This window comes from Carlito syrichta, unplaced genomic scaffold (assembly GCF_000164805.1).
Source record: "Carlito syrichta isolate Samal-C Ts95f unplaced genomic scaffold, Tarsius_syrichta-2.0.1 Scaffold316302, whole genome shotgun sequence".
In the NCBI taxonomy this organism is placed as follows: Eukaryota; Metazoa; Chordata; class Mammalia; order Primates; family Tarsiidae; genus Carlito; species Carlito syrichta.
Genome location: NW_007260398.1, coordinates 758,975 through 772,486, shown reverse-complemented (window position 1 = coordinate 772,486; position 13,512 = coordinate 758,975). Strand labels below are relative to the sequence as shown.

General features: G+C 51.2%; 1 protein-coding gene across 1 annotated transcript in view; it reads right to left on the bottom strand.

The window, feature by feature from the left end:
* Positions 1-544: 544 nt before the first annotated feature.
* Positions 545-13,512, bottom strand: part of LOC103276706 (dynamin-2-like) — a 46,786-nt gene continuing 33,818 nt past the window's right edge. The window contains exons 2-4 of the mRNA XM_008074121.2: positions 11,927-12,000; positions 929-1,078; positions 545-660 (exon numbers count right to left, since the gene is read on the bottom strand). Coding sequence (XP_008072312.1) covers positions 545-660; positions 929-1,078; positions 11,927-12,000 — 340 coding nt within the window. The remainder of the gene's footprint in view (positions 661-928; positions 1,079-11,926; positions 12,001-13,512) is intronic.

The window sequence follows — 13,512 nt, the reverse complement described above, 5'->3', positions numbered from 1 at the left end:
GAGACTGAGGTAGGAGGACTGCCTGTACCCAGAAGATCAAAGCTGTGGTGAGCCGTTAATTGTGCCACTGGACTCCAGTCTGGGTGTCAGAGTGAGAATTCAACTCAAAAGAGGCAGAAACTATTTTTACATTATGCTATAATTTGAGTAAATGTGATGATAAACATATATGCAATATATATACATATATATAGTCAAAATTGTTTAACATAGTCTCTTTTTTTTTTTAAGAGAGAGAGTCTTGCTCTGTTGCCCAGGTTGTGGATCAACTTCCTGCCTCAGCCTCCTGAGCATCTGAGAACACAGCTGTGCACCATCACACCCGGCTAGCATACGGATAATTGAAGAACATGAAACACTGGGTGGCAGGATGGGTTTTTGCTGTATGTCCTTCTGTAATTTTTGAATTCTGAGTCATGTGAAGACATTATTTATTCAAATATGAGTGAAGTGCAAAACTCATCACAAGCAACCCATCTTGAGTTGTTAGACTATGCTGGGACATTCCCCAAATGCTGCCTGGGGTAGCAATCTACACGTTAGGTCAGAGGCTATCTACGGCCACGGGCTGCTGTCTGAATGCAGTTTTAGAATAGGGGTATGTTGCAGGGAAGTGTGGTTTCTGGCTGCTCCTAAAGAACCCGCAGCAGATCTGGCTGCCTTAAGCCAAGGGGCAACAAAAGGGCAAAGAGCTGCAATTTGCCCCAATCTCCACCACTCCCAACAGTCTTCCTGGCATGCTGTGTTTCTCTTAGAGCTGAGCCATATTTCTCGGCACTATGTACCCAGCAAAAGTGAGCAGGTGCAGATCAAGAGGGTTGCATGCATGTGAAGAACAATGGCAGGTAGGATACTGTTTGGGAGGGGGCAGATGCTACCCGAGACTGGCAGACAAAGTCTGTGATGGGTCCCAGCCTATGCTTCCTACCATGTGGTGAATAGACCCGCAGGTTGATGGGCACTGGGGAGATGCCTTTGTTGGTCCCCGTGACCCTGTCGGTCTCTGCTTCGATCTCCTGTCGGACTTCATCAAAGTCTGTAAACTTTTTGGATTTGCAGTGCAAAAACTCAGCATATTCTGAAAAGAGAAGAGAGAGAGTCGAAATGAGAAAAAGATGTGGTCTTGTTATAGAGGGGAGCAGATGGCTTCTGGGACAAGGGCATTGTTAAGTAGAGAAATTAAAGAATCAGTCAGTCACCCTAGGAATTTGGCACCAAGAGATTCATTCCTGTGACAAGTACTTGAGGGTGAGGGAGCTCCTACAACTGAGTCCCCTTCCAGATGTGGGAGATTCTACAGATGACAATACTGGCTAAGACTCAGCACATGAAAAAGACATTCTCATGCACATTTTGCAAACCTCATATCATGACATATTATGAGTAAAAAAAAAAAAACATCAGGCGGCTGTGACTGGTGTTGATTCTTTATGCTGGTGAACAGAACAGGAGAGGAAGTGCCCCCCAGAGCAAGGGTGAGTACATGCATGAGGCTTCTGCTCTGGCATTTACATGACACTGAGTCTCAGGTAGTGATGTAGAAGCTCCCTTGCAGTGAGCCCCAGTAAAGGAGATAGCAGCCGCTGTCCCGGTGGGATCGTGGGCAGTCAGCAGTCAGCCCAGCTCTGAGATCCCCAGGAGTATATCCATGGGACTCGTGTGCTTTTCAACACTGCACCCATAAGGGACAGGGAACAAGGTGCTCTTGCTAGCCTCACCAAAGTCTGGCTCATGTCCCTCCTGGCTGTTCAAGGGGAAACCTTACACATGAACTCCTCAGAAGAAATGCTTTCTGGGCAGAACCTAGAGGGGATGGTGCAGGGATGTCTGAAAGCCATATCAAGAAAAAATAAGTAACTGACAAGGTGGTGTGGGTCCTCAGCCAATTAGAGAAATTCAACTCTAGCTGGGTATGGTGGGTCATGCCTGTAATCCCAACACCTTGGGGGGGTCAAGACCAGCCTGGGCAAGCTGGTGAGACCGTCTCTACAATAAATGAAAAAAATTAGCCAGACATGGTTGTGCATGCCTGTAGTTCCAGCTACTTGGAAAGTTGAGGTGGAAGAATCACCTGAACATAGCAGGTCAAGGCTGCAGTAGCCATGAGTGTACCACCGCACTCCAGCCTATTGTAACAGAGTGAGGCTCTGACTCAAAAAAAAAAAAAAGAGAAAGTAAGAAAGAAAAGAAATCCAGTCTAAAGGCCCTGATATGGGACAAAGTAAATACAAAGTATGTTCAGCATGGTTTGTAGGAACTGAGCATACAGGTGTCCACTGTATAATGCCTGACCTTTTCTAGATATTTCCATTTTCATAAGATTTTGGGGCTGGGCTCGGTGGCTCAGCCTGTAATCCCAGCACTTTGGAAGGCCGAGACAAGTGGACTGCCTGAGCCTGCACGCTTGAGACCAGCCTGGGCAAATTGGCGAGACCTTGTCTCTACAATAAAATAAAAAATAGCTGGGCGTGGTTGTGCACGTCTGTAGTCCCGGCTACCCGGAAGGCTGAGGCAGAAGGATCGCCGGAGCCCAGCAGGTCGATGTTGGAGTGGCCGTGAGTGTGCGTGCCACTGCACTCCAGCCTGGGCAAAGGAGTAACACTCCAACTCAAAAAAAAATAAAGATTTTGGGGTGGGGAGACCCTCGAAGCTCAGAGACCATGAAGCGATGCAAAAAAGAATGCGGAAAGGCCAGGCCCAGTGGTTCATGCCTATAATCCCAGCACTTTGGGAGGCTGAGGTGAGAGGACTGCCTGAGCCCACGGGTTCGAGACCAGTCTGGGCAACTTGGCAAGACCTCATTTCTACAATTAAAAAGAAAAAAATTAGCTTCTGTAGTTCCAGTTATTTGGAAGGTTGAGGCAAAAGGATCGCCTGAGTCCAGCAGGTCAAGGATGCAGTGCCACTGCACTCCTGCCTGGGCCACAGAGTGAGACTCCAACTCAAAAAAAAAAGGTGGGGGTGAATAGGTCATGTTGACAGAGAGGCCAGAGAATGGGTCCATGCAGAGATGCAAAGATGTGTCTTTCTGCATGGTGTCTAAGAGTCAAAACTGGAAATAACCTGAACATCCACCAGGAGGAGACCTGGCTACAGAAGCAGCATAGCCATGAATCCCTGAGATACAGATACCCTAGCTGGGTCTCATTCTCTACGTAGAGGCAGGAGGAGATATGCCATCCCTTCACTATAACCTAACCAACTATGGCCAACATCCGGCCCTGCTCACTATGGTCAGGCCCCATGTGGAGTCCCACCAGCTCCTTCAAGCCCCATAGCAGGAAGGTGTCTCCATGATCCTTGTCTCAGCAATGAAGAAACTGAGGCCCAGAGTGGTGACTCAGTCTGTGTTCAGTGGCAGAACTGAGACTGGAACTCAAATATTCTGGGCTTCAGGAAGGGGCTCTCAAGCCAGACAGTCTTTGTGGGACCAATGCAAGGAACTCTGCCCCTCTCAACTTTTGCTGCAGTGTCAAGGGGACTCAGTGGGCTCAGATAACAGATACATGCCTAGCCCAGGCACAGGCAGCACAGAAGGGGTAATGTGGTTGCCAGCTGGAGGATCCAGGATCCCCATCCCCACTGCCAGCCCTGCTATATCAGCTGGCCCAATTTCCAAGGACAGTCACACTTCAGCCCTCCACAGGAACAAGAGGAAACACTCGGCCACTTTTCCTGTAGCAGCCACTAAAAATGGAACAGTCCCCAGCCCCCCAACAGCAAATCTCAGTTCTCTTCCGGCTCCAGGTCCAAGGCCTGGCCCCAAAAGAGACCATCCCCCTCCAAGGAGTGCAGGGGGATGTGGGATGGAAGAGGAGCTGGGGGCCAGGACGCAGGCCCTCTCCCCACCAGGCCTGCTGTATGCAAGGTCCAGCCCCAGCTCCTCCTCCTGGACCTGCCTGTAGCCTGAGTCCCTGAGTCCTGCCTCTGATGCCTCCTTCCCCACCACAGCCAGGTCACTCTGGACGGTATTAACAGGGCCATGACCTGCCTGCTGCAAGGCTCCTGAGCCCGACAATTCCTGGCAGCATGCTACTATGATTATGTGATCAGTCTGCAGTCAGAGGGCCCACCCAGATCTCTGTCTACTGATCTATGAAGTGGGCATCACAGCAGGGCCTGCGTGAAGATTTAAGGAGTCAACACCTATACAGTTACCATCTGAGCAGCAGGAGGACAGCAGACCCCAAGGCGTGATGTAGGATGGGAGCAAAGGGCTTCAACATTCCCTCAGCTTGCACAGGGAGCCCAGAAACAGCAAGCTATTCTCAAAAGTCACACAGCATCCTCACCACTTCCTGTAAGTGCTAACAGAAACATCCCTCTCCCCATAGAAACTGTTCCACCCAGCCCCTACTTCCCCTGCCTTGGATTCCCCATAACACATATTACCAGCTGACAGAGGGTTTGTGTTACTAATCATACACACACCCACACACACACACACCCTGTGCATACCACCCATGGTCCCTGAATGTCAGCACCACCAGGGTAGGGACATTTGTCTGCCTTGGTTATTGCTGTGTCCCCAGGGCACACTCATGCATGTTAGCTAAGCAAATGGAGGCACGGCCTGCCTAGTTGCCACAGGTTCTGTGGAGGCCTTTATGACCCCTAAGCTGAATCTTGGTGTCTGGACTAAAAAACATCCCCTGGAACATCACACTGTCCTGAGACAGGGACTGGGACACAGTTCCACAGGGATACCCGCTTGGCCAGAACCAGGAAGCCAGACCCACACAGGCTGGACTCTGGCCTCAGGAGTCACACACAGGTACAGAACTGGCAGGGGAGCAGGGCAGTATGCGACATTCTGTTATCTCCCCTCTGAAATCCTCCTCCCACTATGTGCCCAGCCCTCCATGCAGATGAAGGGTAGAGAAGGTTTCTGAGGTTCCTCTTCCTTTGCAGGTCAGCGGGCCACAGAACCACAGCCTCAATGCCCAAGAAGGCCTGGAGCCAATCAGTCCTGTCCCAATTGCCAGGCCTTCTTTTCAGAAATTCTTGGCACTATAGAAGGGTCTGCTGGAGTCAATATCAATGACAGAAAGCATCCACCAAGTAGGCTCAGCCTCCATAGCACTCACTTAAAGCCAGATCTCACCCTTCCTTTGCTTATCCATGGGCCGGGACAGTGGCTCACGCCTATAATCCCAGCACTTTGGGAGGCTGAGGCGAGAGGATTGCCTGAACCCTCTGGTTCAAGACCAGCCTGGGCAACCTGGCGAGATCTCATCTCTACAATAAATTTTTTTTTTTGAATTAGCCAGAGCCGGGCTCGGTGGCTCAACTTATAATCCCGTGCCTTGGGAGGCCAAGGTGAGTGAATTGCCTGAGCCCACGGGTTCAAGACCCGCCTGGGCAACTTGGCAAGACCTCATCTCTACAATAAATAAAAAAATTAACCAGGCGTGGTAGCGCACGCCTATAGTTCCAGCTACTTGGAAGGCTGAGGCGAAAGGATCGCCAGAGCCCAGCAGGTCGATGCTGGGGTGGCCAGGAGCGTGCCACTGCACTCCAGTCTGGGCGACAAAGTGAAACTCCAATTCAAAAAAAAAAAAAAATTAGCCAGGCATAGTGGTGTGTGCCTATAGCTCCAGCTACTTGGTAGGATGAAGCTGAAGGATCGCCTAAACCCAGCAGGTCGAGGTTGCAGTGACTGGGAACATGCCGGTGTCCTCCAGCCTGGGTGACAGAGTGAGATTCCAACTCAAAAAATAAAAACATACACACACACACAAAAGAAGTCTCCATGGTTCCCACATCACCCAGAGTAAAAGCCAAAGTCTTCACCATGTGCCACAGGATCCCACAAAATTTCCTTCTCCCCAACTTGACTTCAATTCATTCCTCCAGGCCCTTCAGCCTACTCCACCTTTCTGAAACAGAGACCATGTTTTTTGGTTTTTTGTTTTTAAGAGATGTTTTGCTCTATGGGCCAGGCTGGAATGCAGTGGTACAATCATAGCTCACGATAGCCTCAAACTCCTGGGCTCAAGCAATCCTCCTGCCGCGGCATCCCAAAGTGCTAGGATTACAAGCATGAGTCGCCATGTCTGGCTTGAAGTAGTAAGCTTTTCCCATGCCCCAAGGATGCTCTGCATCCAGGAGTTCATGGGCTAGGGGCAGGTGTTACCAACTAGCCGGGATCATTCTTTACATATGAGTTTCTCCATAAGAATCATGAAAGCATGAGAAATAGACATGAACAGCCCTACACGTGCTCAAGTGCTAGAGATGCTTTTATTAGTGATCAACTGGCTCACAGAGCAAACCAACAGCCTGGGGGCTGAACTTTCAGTCGACTTGTCCTCAGCAGCCAAGGCCCAGCCGCTGAGCCACTGAGCTACACCACTGATCCTGCCCGTCCAGGCCCCACTGCCAAGCTGCACGCCTTTCCCCCCACCCCAGTCACAGTATTTCCAGATAGCAAAGGCTGTTCCTCCAGTCCCTGGGCCAATGCTGACGCGTTTTGATGGCCACATACACTCCCCCACTGACTGCCCTGTACTCTCAGCTGCACACTCCCTAGGAGGAGGGCCAGCCCAGGTCCCCTCTGGGGAGTTTTCAGCCAAGCATGTGATCAGGTCTTGGAGACGCAGCAGGACCCGGCTCGGGGCATGGGGGGAATAAAGGAATGAACCGGGCACTCTTCCAACAGCTTTCGGGCAAGGCCGGGAGCGCAATGCTCTCCCACCACAGGCTCCATGGATCACTCATGGTTTCTCCAGAGAGAGGTTCTGCCCTCCCTCCACACCTGCCTCCTTCTACTGATGCCGGACCTGCCAGCAAGCAGGGACTGGGTTTGGGGCACTGATTTCCCAGTGCCTGGTACACTTAATTGAAATTTACAGAACAGCCTATAACAAAGCATTATGTGCTCTAGGCTAGAGGACATTACCACTGTGACCCCCCCCCCAACGCAAGTGGGTCCCCACTGGGCTAAGTAGCTAATTCCCACCCAGGGTCTCTTGAAAGGGTAAATGACAGGGCAGGAGGTCACCCAGCGGAGAAGGCAGATTGGGAGACAGTGTTTCAAGTAGGGAGCACAGGGGACACAGCAGCCCAGAGGTGGGAACAAATGATCTGGGCTTAAGGGTCAGGAGGAGAGGGACCAGGAAGATGAGGGCCCAGGACCAGCAGGGCCTGGACAGGGCCGCAAAGCCTTGAGAAGGAGACTGGATTTGATTCTGAGGTGGATGAGAACCCTTGGAGCTAAGTCCCGACATCTCTCCTCTGGTTCCTATGAGCAGGGGAGTGACAAGTGTATGCCATCACCTTCTCAGGGACAGGTCACCCGGGGCACAAGGAAGTCAACCCTCAACAGAAACCACAGTCACACCAGGTCTGGTCTCCCTCAGGGTCTTTAGATCCTCCTGGGTTTTTTTTGTTTTGTTTTGTCTGCTTGTTTTTCGAGTTGAAGTCTCACTCTGTCGCCCAGGCTGAAGTGAGTGGCATGCTCATGGCCACCACAGCCTCAACTTGCTGGGCTCTGGCGATCCTTCTGCCTCAGCCTTCCAAGTAGCCAGAAGTACAGGCGCACGCTACCTCACCAGGTTAGGTTTTTATTTATTGTAGAGACGAGGATTCGCCAAGTTGGGATTACAGGTTGATCCACTGAGCCTAGGTGACCCTCCTGTTTTTCGTTTTTTGTTTTGTTTTGTTTTTTTGAGTTGGAGTCTCACTCTGTTGCCCAGACTGGAATGCAGTGGCCGCTCCCGGCCACCGCAGCCTCCATCTGCTGGGCTCCGGCGATCCTTCCGCCTCAACCTTCCAAGTAGCTGGAACTACAGGCACACGCTATCATGCCCGGCTAGTTTTTTGATTTATTGTAGAGATGAGGTCTCACCAAGTCACCCAGGCGGGTCTCGAATCCACAGGCTCAGGCAATCCAACCCCTCCTGTTTTAAAAGAACTTGTAGGCGGGGCGGGCGCAGTGGCTCACACCTATAACCCTAGCACTTTGAGGTGAGAGGATTGCCTGAGCCTGAGGGTTCAAGATCAGCGTGGGCCAATTGGGCAAGACCTCATCTCTACAATAAATCAAAAAATTAGCTGGGCATGCCTGTAGTTCCAGCTACATGGAAGGTTGAGGCGGAAGGATCACCTGAGCCCAGCAGGTTGAGGCTGCAGTGGCCACTGCCCTCCAGTCTGGGTGACAGAGTGAGACTCTGACTCAAAAAAAAAAAAAAGAACTTGCAGAGGCTCACGGTGACCAAGGTCAGAAGATGGTCCTTCCTTGGCTGGGCATGGTGGCTCAGGTGTGACCAGCCTGGGCAATAAAGTGACACCTCTTCTCTACAAAAAAATTTAAAAATACGCCAGGCACAGTGGTGTGTGCCTATAGTTCCAGCTACTCAGGAGTCTGAAGCAGGAGGATCACTTGAGCCCAGAAGGTCAAAGCTGCAGTGAACTATGATCGTGCCACTGCACTCCTGTTGCCTAGGCAACTGAGCAAGACTCTGTCTCAAAAAAAAAAAGGACAGGGAGTGAAGACAGTGAATGACAGGGCTGAAGGTCACCCAGAGGAGAAGGCAGATCGGTATACAGAATTTCAGGTAGGGAGTACAGGGGACATAACAGCCCAGAGGTGGTAATAAATTATCTGAGTTTGAGGGTCAGGAGGGAGGGGACCAGGAAAATGTGAGGTCCCAGGATCAGCAGGACCCAGACAGGGCCACAAAGTCTTAAGAAGGAAGCTGGCCAGGCATGGTGGCTCAAGCCTGTAATCCTAGCACTTTGGGAGGCCAAGGCAAGAGCCCAGGGGTTCAAGACCAGTCTGGGCAACTTGGTGAGACCTCATCTCTACAATATATCAAAAAATTAGCTGGTGTAGTAGCACGCACCTGTAGTTCCGGCTACTTGGAAGGCTGAGGCAGAAAGATCACTTTAGCCCAGTAGGTCTGGGGTGGCCATGAGTGTGCCACTGCACTCCAGCCTGGGCAACAGAGTGAGACACTGACTCAAAAAAGAAAAAGAGGCTGGATTTGATTCTGAGGCAGATGGAAGCCTTGGAGCCAAGTCCTGACATCTCTCCTCTGGTTTCTATGAGCACAGACAGAAGTCAAGGTCAAGAAGGTCAAGGCTGGGCAACCCCTTCGGGTCCCCTCCCACTGTTGGAGTTTTTCTGTCCTCTCAATAAATCCTGCTATAAAAAAAAAAAAAGGCCAGGCGCTGTAGCTCACGCCTCTAATCCCAGCACTTTGGGAGGCCGAGGTGAGAGGCCACAGGTTCAAGACCAGCCTGGGAAACTTGGTGAGACCTCATCTCTACAATAAATGAAAAAATTAGCTGGGTGTGGTGGCACATGCCTGTAGTTTCAGCTACTTGGAAGACTGAGGTGGAAGGATCACCTGAGCCCAGCAGGTAGAGGCTGCAAGGGCCATGAGCATTCTACTCCACTCCAGCCTGGAGGGAGGGGGCCGGCAGCAGGAGGCCACGCCATTCACATTCCATGCAGGAACAGTCTCCAGCACCCAGAACAGTTGCCAGCATCCAGAGTTATGGGGTGGTTCCCAACAAGGTCGGGGTTCACCCAAAGGCCACCAAACTTCCTGATGGCTGCATTCTTGGGTAATTTTTAAACTAAGCTATTTAAAAGTAATGGTTCATCCAGACCAGGCTGAATAAGGGAAGCTAGGCAATGCTGGGCGTTGTGAGAATCAGAGAGGGGGGACCCAGGCCTAGCCTCAGGGGTGCAACTTCAGATTCCAGACTCCATAGGAGGCAGCCATGCCACAGTTAAGCAGGTGCCAGCGCTGCAAGAAAGGCACCACTATCACCCCCATTTGGCACATGAGGCAACCAAGGCATGAGAGGGCAGTCACTCACCTGATTCCCCAGTCATAAAGGGGGGCAGCCTAGCTCTGAGTTTGGTGGCTGAGAGCCAGCTTGACGAACTTCAGTCTCTAGGGTTACATGGCCCTGTGTGGCCCTCATGCCACCAGTCAGCAGTGAAAATCCTGCATGCACTCACTTCCTCTCCCTACTAGCAGAGCACCCCTCCTCCCCACTGCCTCCCTCAGTCTGGGACCCTCTGCTGGAAGTCTCAGCACCTTGCCCTGAGGTCACACCACACTGCCCCCAACCCCACAGCACCACCAGAGCCCGGCCCTACCACCTCAGTGCCAACCTCTATACCTCTACCGGTCCCCTGTCCCCTCACCCCCATGTTCCTGGCCCTGTCTGTCCTGCACACAGCAGCCAGCAGGCTGAGCCAGTCTCTCCCCATTCTGCAGGCCACACAGGCGTCCCCTGCTTGAATCCCTCACCAGGCCTGCCAGGCTGTCCCACCTGCTTCCTGGCCCCTCACCACTCTTCACACATTGCAGCCCTGTCCAGAATGTTTTCCCTGGACCCCTCACCCCATGGCAGATACAACGGCTGACATACTCTCACAAACCCCTGTGCTTTCTCCTCTTGGCGTGACCACAGTGACCTCATGTCTACTGCCCCAACTAGGCCAGGACTCAGGGAGCCAGGATCACATTGGTGTGCTCACACTGCCGACCTGATGTCTGGCTGAGGGCCAGTACTGAGTGAGCACCTACCTGGAGTAATAATGCCATGTGGGATGGAGGAGGTGTGAGCTGGGGGACACAGGAAGACTCACACCCATACAAGACTCCCTCCAGCGCCCCCACCATGGCACCATCTCTACCATGGCTGCAATCCCATCATCTGTGGCCCACCACTTCTCCACCTGCTCCCACCTCCTCCAGAAGCTCCCACCTTGGCACTGGTCCCTGTAGCCTCTTCTCCACCAGCAATGATGGGAATCTGGTCAGTCATACTCCGGCCTGAGGCCACATTCCCCAAGAGTGAGCTTAAAGGTGGGCTTTAAAGATGATCCTCCCATGTGCCCTCAGACAAGTGACACAGAAGCCTCAACCTCTTCTTCCATAAGGTAGGACTGTCAGGAAGTGGGCATAGGGTCTTCCTCTGTCTCCCAGGCTGGAGTGCAGTGGCACCATTACAGGTCACTGCATACCCTCTGGGGAGACTGCAGTGGGAGGATTACCTGAATCTAGGAGGTAAGGCTGTAGTAAACTGTGATTATACCACTGCAATCCAGCCTGGGTGACAGAGTGAAACTCTGACTCAAGAGAAAAAAAAAAATCAGCCAGAGAAGTTATTTAGGGGACAACTGGTGACATATAGAGGAGGGACTGGGACTCGAATGGCATGCAGGAATACTCCTTTTCCTGAGTGTGGTGCTGTGACTATGTGGAATAGTGTCCTTGTAGCAAGGGGAGGTGCACTGAAGCACTTAGGGTGGATGTATCACAACATCTGTCACTGATTTTGAAAGGGTTCAGCAAAAATGTATCCTTAGGTCAGGTGTGGTAGCTCACGCCTATAATCCCAGCACTTTGGGAGGCAGATTGCCTGAACCCACGGGTTCGAGACCAGTTTGGGCAACTTAGTGAGACCTCATCTCTACAATAAATAAAAAAATTAGCCAGGCATGGTGGCATGCACCTATAGTTCCAGTTACTTGGTTCTCTACAATAAATAAAAAAATTAGCCAGGCATGGTGGCATGCACCTATAGTTCCAGTTACTTGGAAGGCTGAGGTGGCAGGATCACCTGAGCCCAGTAGGTCATGGCTGTCATGGTCTTGACCATGCCACTGCACTCCAACCTAGGTGACAGAGTGAGACTGACTCAAAAACGGGGGGAGGTGTTCTCTCTATGTCATATAGAAAGTAAATATGACACCTGGCATCCAAGTCACAGTTGAGGGCTTGTGGCATGGGTGTCTAAGTGTTCACTGAGCCATTTTTCAACTTCCCCACATACATGGAACACAAGCAGTCAAACCCAAATGACAGCCCGGGACACAAGATGAGGCCTGTGGCCCCTGGCTCCTCCTGGGCCCACATCCACATTCACTTCCTTCTGAAGCTGTAGGCTGCCCTCATACCTGTTTTTGAGAAGATGAGCTGCAGAATAAGAGGCCGCCGGGTGACGATTCCTGAGCCACGGGGAAGGAAGTCCCTGTGAGGGGGAAAGGGACAGAAATTACTCACGTGTCCAGCTTGCAGGGCAGGAAGTGTGACCACATGTGGTGGCGCAACTCTGTCTTGCGGTTTGGACAACATCAGCAAAGACACCAATCCCAGCTGGGCCCTGGGGAAGGCTCTGGTCTTGGAGGGGCCTGAGGCCAGAAGTTGGGAAAAGAATGGACAGAAGTTGCCGGGCTCGGTGGCTCAGTCTGTAATCCCGAGCCTTGGGAGGCTGAGGTGAGTGGATTGCCCAAGCCCGCGGGTTTGAGACCCGCCTAGGTAACTTGGTGAGACCTCTTCTCAACAATAAATCAAAAAATTAGCCGGGCGTGGTAGCGCACACCTGTAGTTCCAGCTATTTGGAAGGGTGAGGCAGAAGGATTGCCGGAGCCCAGCAGGTCGAGGCTGCAGTGGCCAGGAGCAGCCACTGCACTCCAGTCTGGGCGACAGAGTGAGACTTCAACTCAAAAAAAAAAAGAATGGACAGAAGTTGATGGCCTACAGCACCGATTCCCTCTGCAGACTGCGCCCAGCCCCAGCACTCCTGGGGGGCCCTGTCCTCTAAAAGTATTTAGACAATTTTACCTCGGGCTCAAAAGAGATAACATTTCCCACATGCTTTCAATCAATATACTGCCACACGTATGCCATAAAGATGAAATAAAAGTAACTGATGAGAAAACATGATGTGTTCCATGTCTACAAATTTAGAGGCAGAAGGCACATCAGCCTGAGGGAAGGAACAGGACTGACAGCACATGGAGGGGAAGAAGCTTTCTGGGCTGATGGAAATGTCCTAAAACTGGACTGTGATGATGTTTGCTAAAATCGACTATCTAGCAAGCCTCCAGCGCTTCGGCCTGCTGTGACCCTATGCAATCCTACAGAGCTTGCCAGAACAGTTTTGAAAGGGCTTCAGGCCTTGCCCCGCTCCATGCAGATTAAGGTTGGAGAAAGTTCAGACAATTACTTGGGGGAAAAAAAAGGTTCAAAACATTTATGTATACCAAAAGTACATGATCCAGAATAAAACTAGAAACAGTTAAAAAAAATTAACTGTAGTTTACTAAAAATCACTGATTCTGAAATAAATTTACATTTATTTTATAAAATGTAAATTACCCCTCAATAAAGCTGTTTTAAAACGTACATCCTGGGCTGGGTCTGGTTGCTCACCCCTGTAATCCCACCGCTTCGGGAGACGAAGGCGGAAGGATCATCTGAGCCTATGAGTTTAAAACCAGCCTGGGCAGCACAGTGAAACCTTATCTCCATATATATATTAAAAATTTTTGAAACGCACATCCTGGCTGGGAACAGTGGCTCATGCCTGCATACTAGCATTTTGGAAGGCCGAGGTGGGAGAATCCCTTGAGACCAGGAATTCGAGACCAGCCTGGGCAACATAGCAAGACCTCACCTCTATACAAAAATTTTTTTAAAAATAGCAGTAGGCCAGGCTCGGTGGCTCAGCCTGTAATCCCGCGCCTTTGGGAAGCTGAGG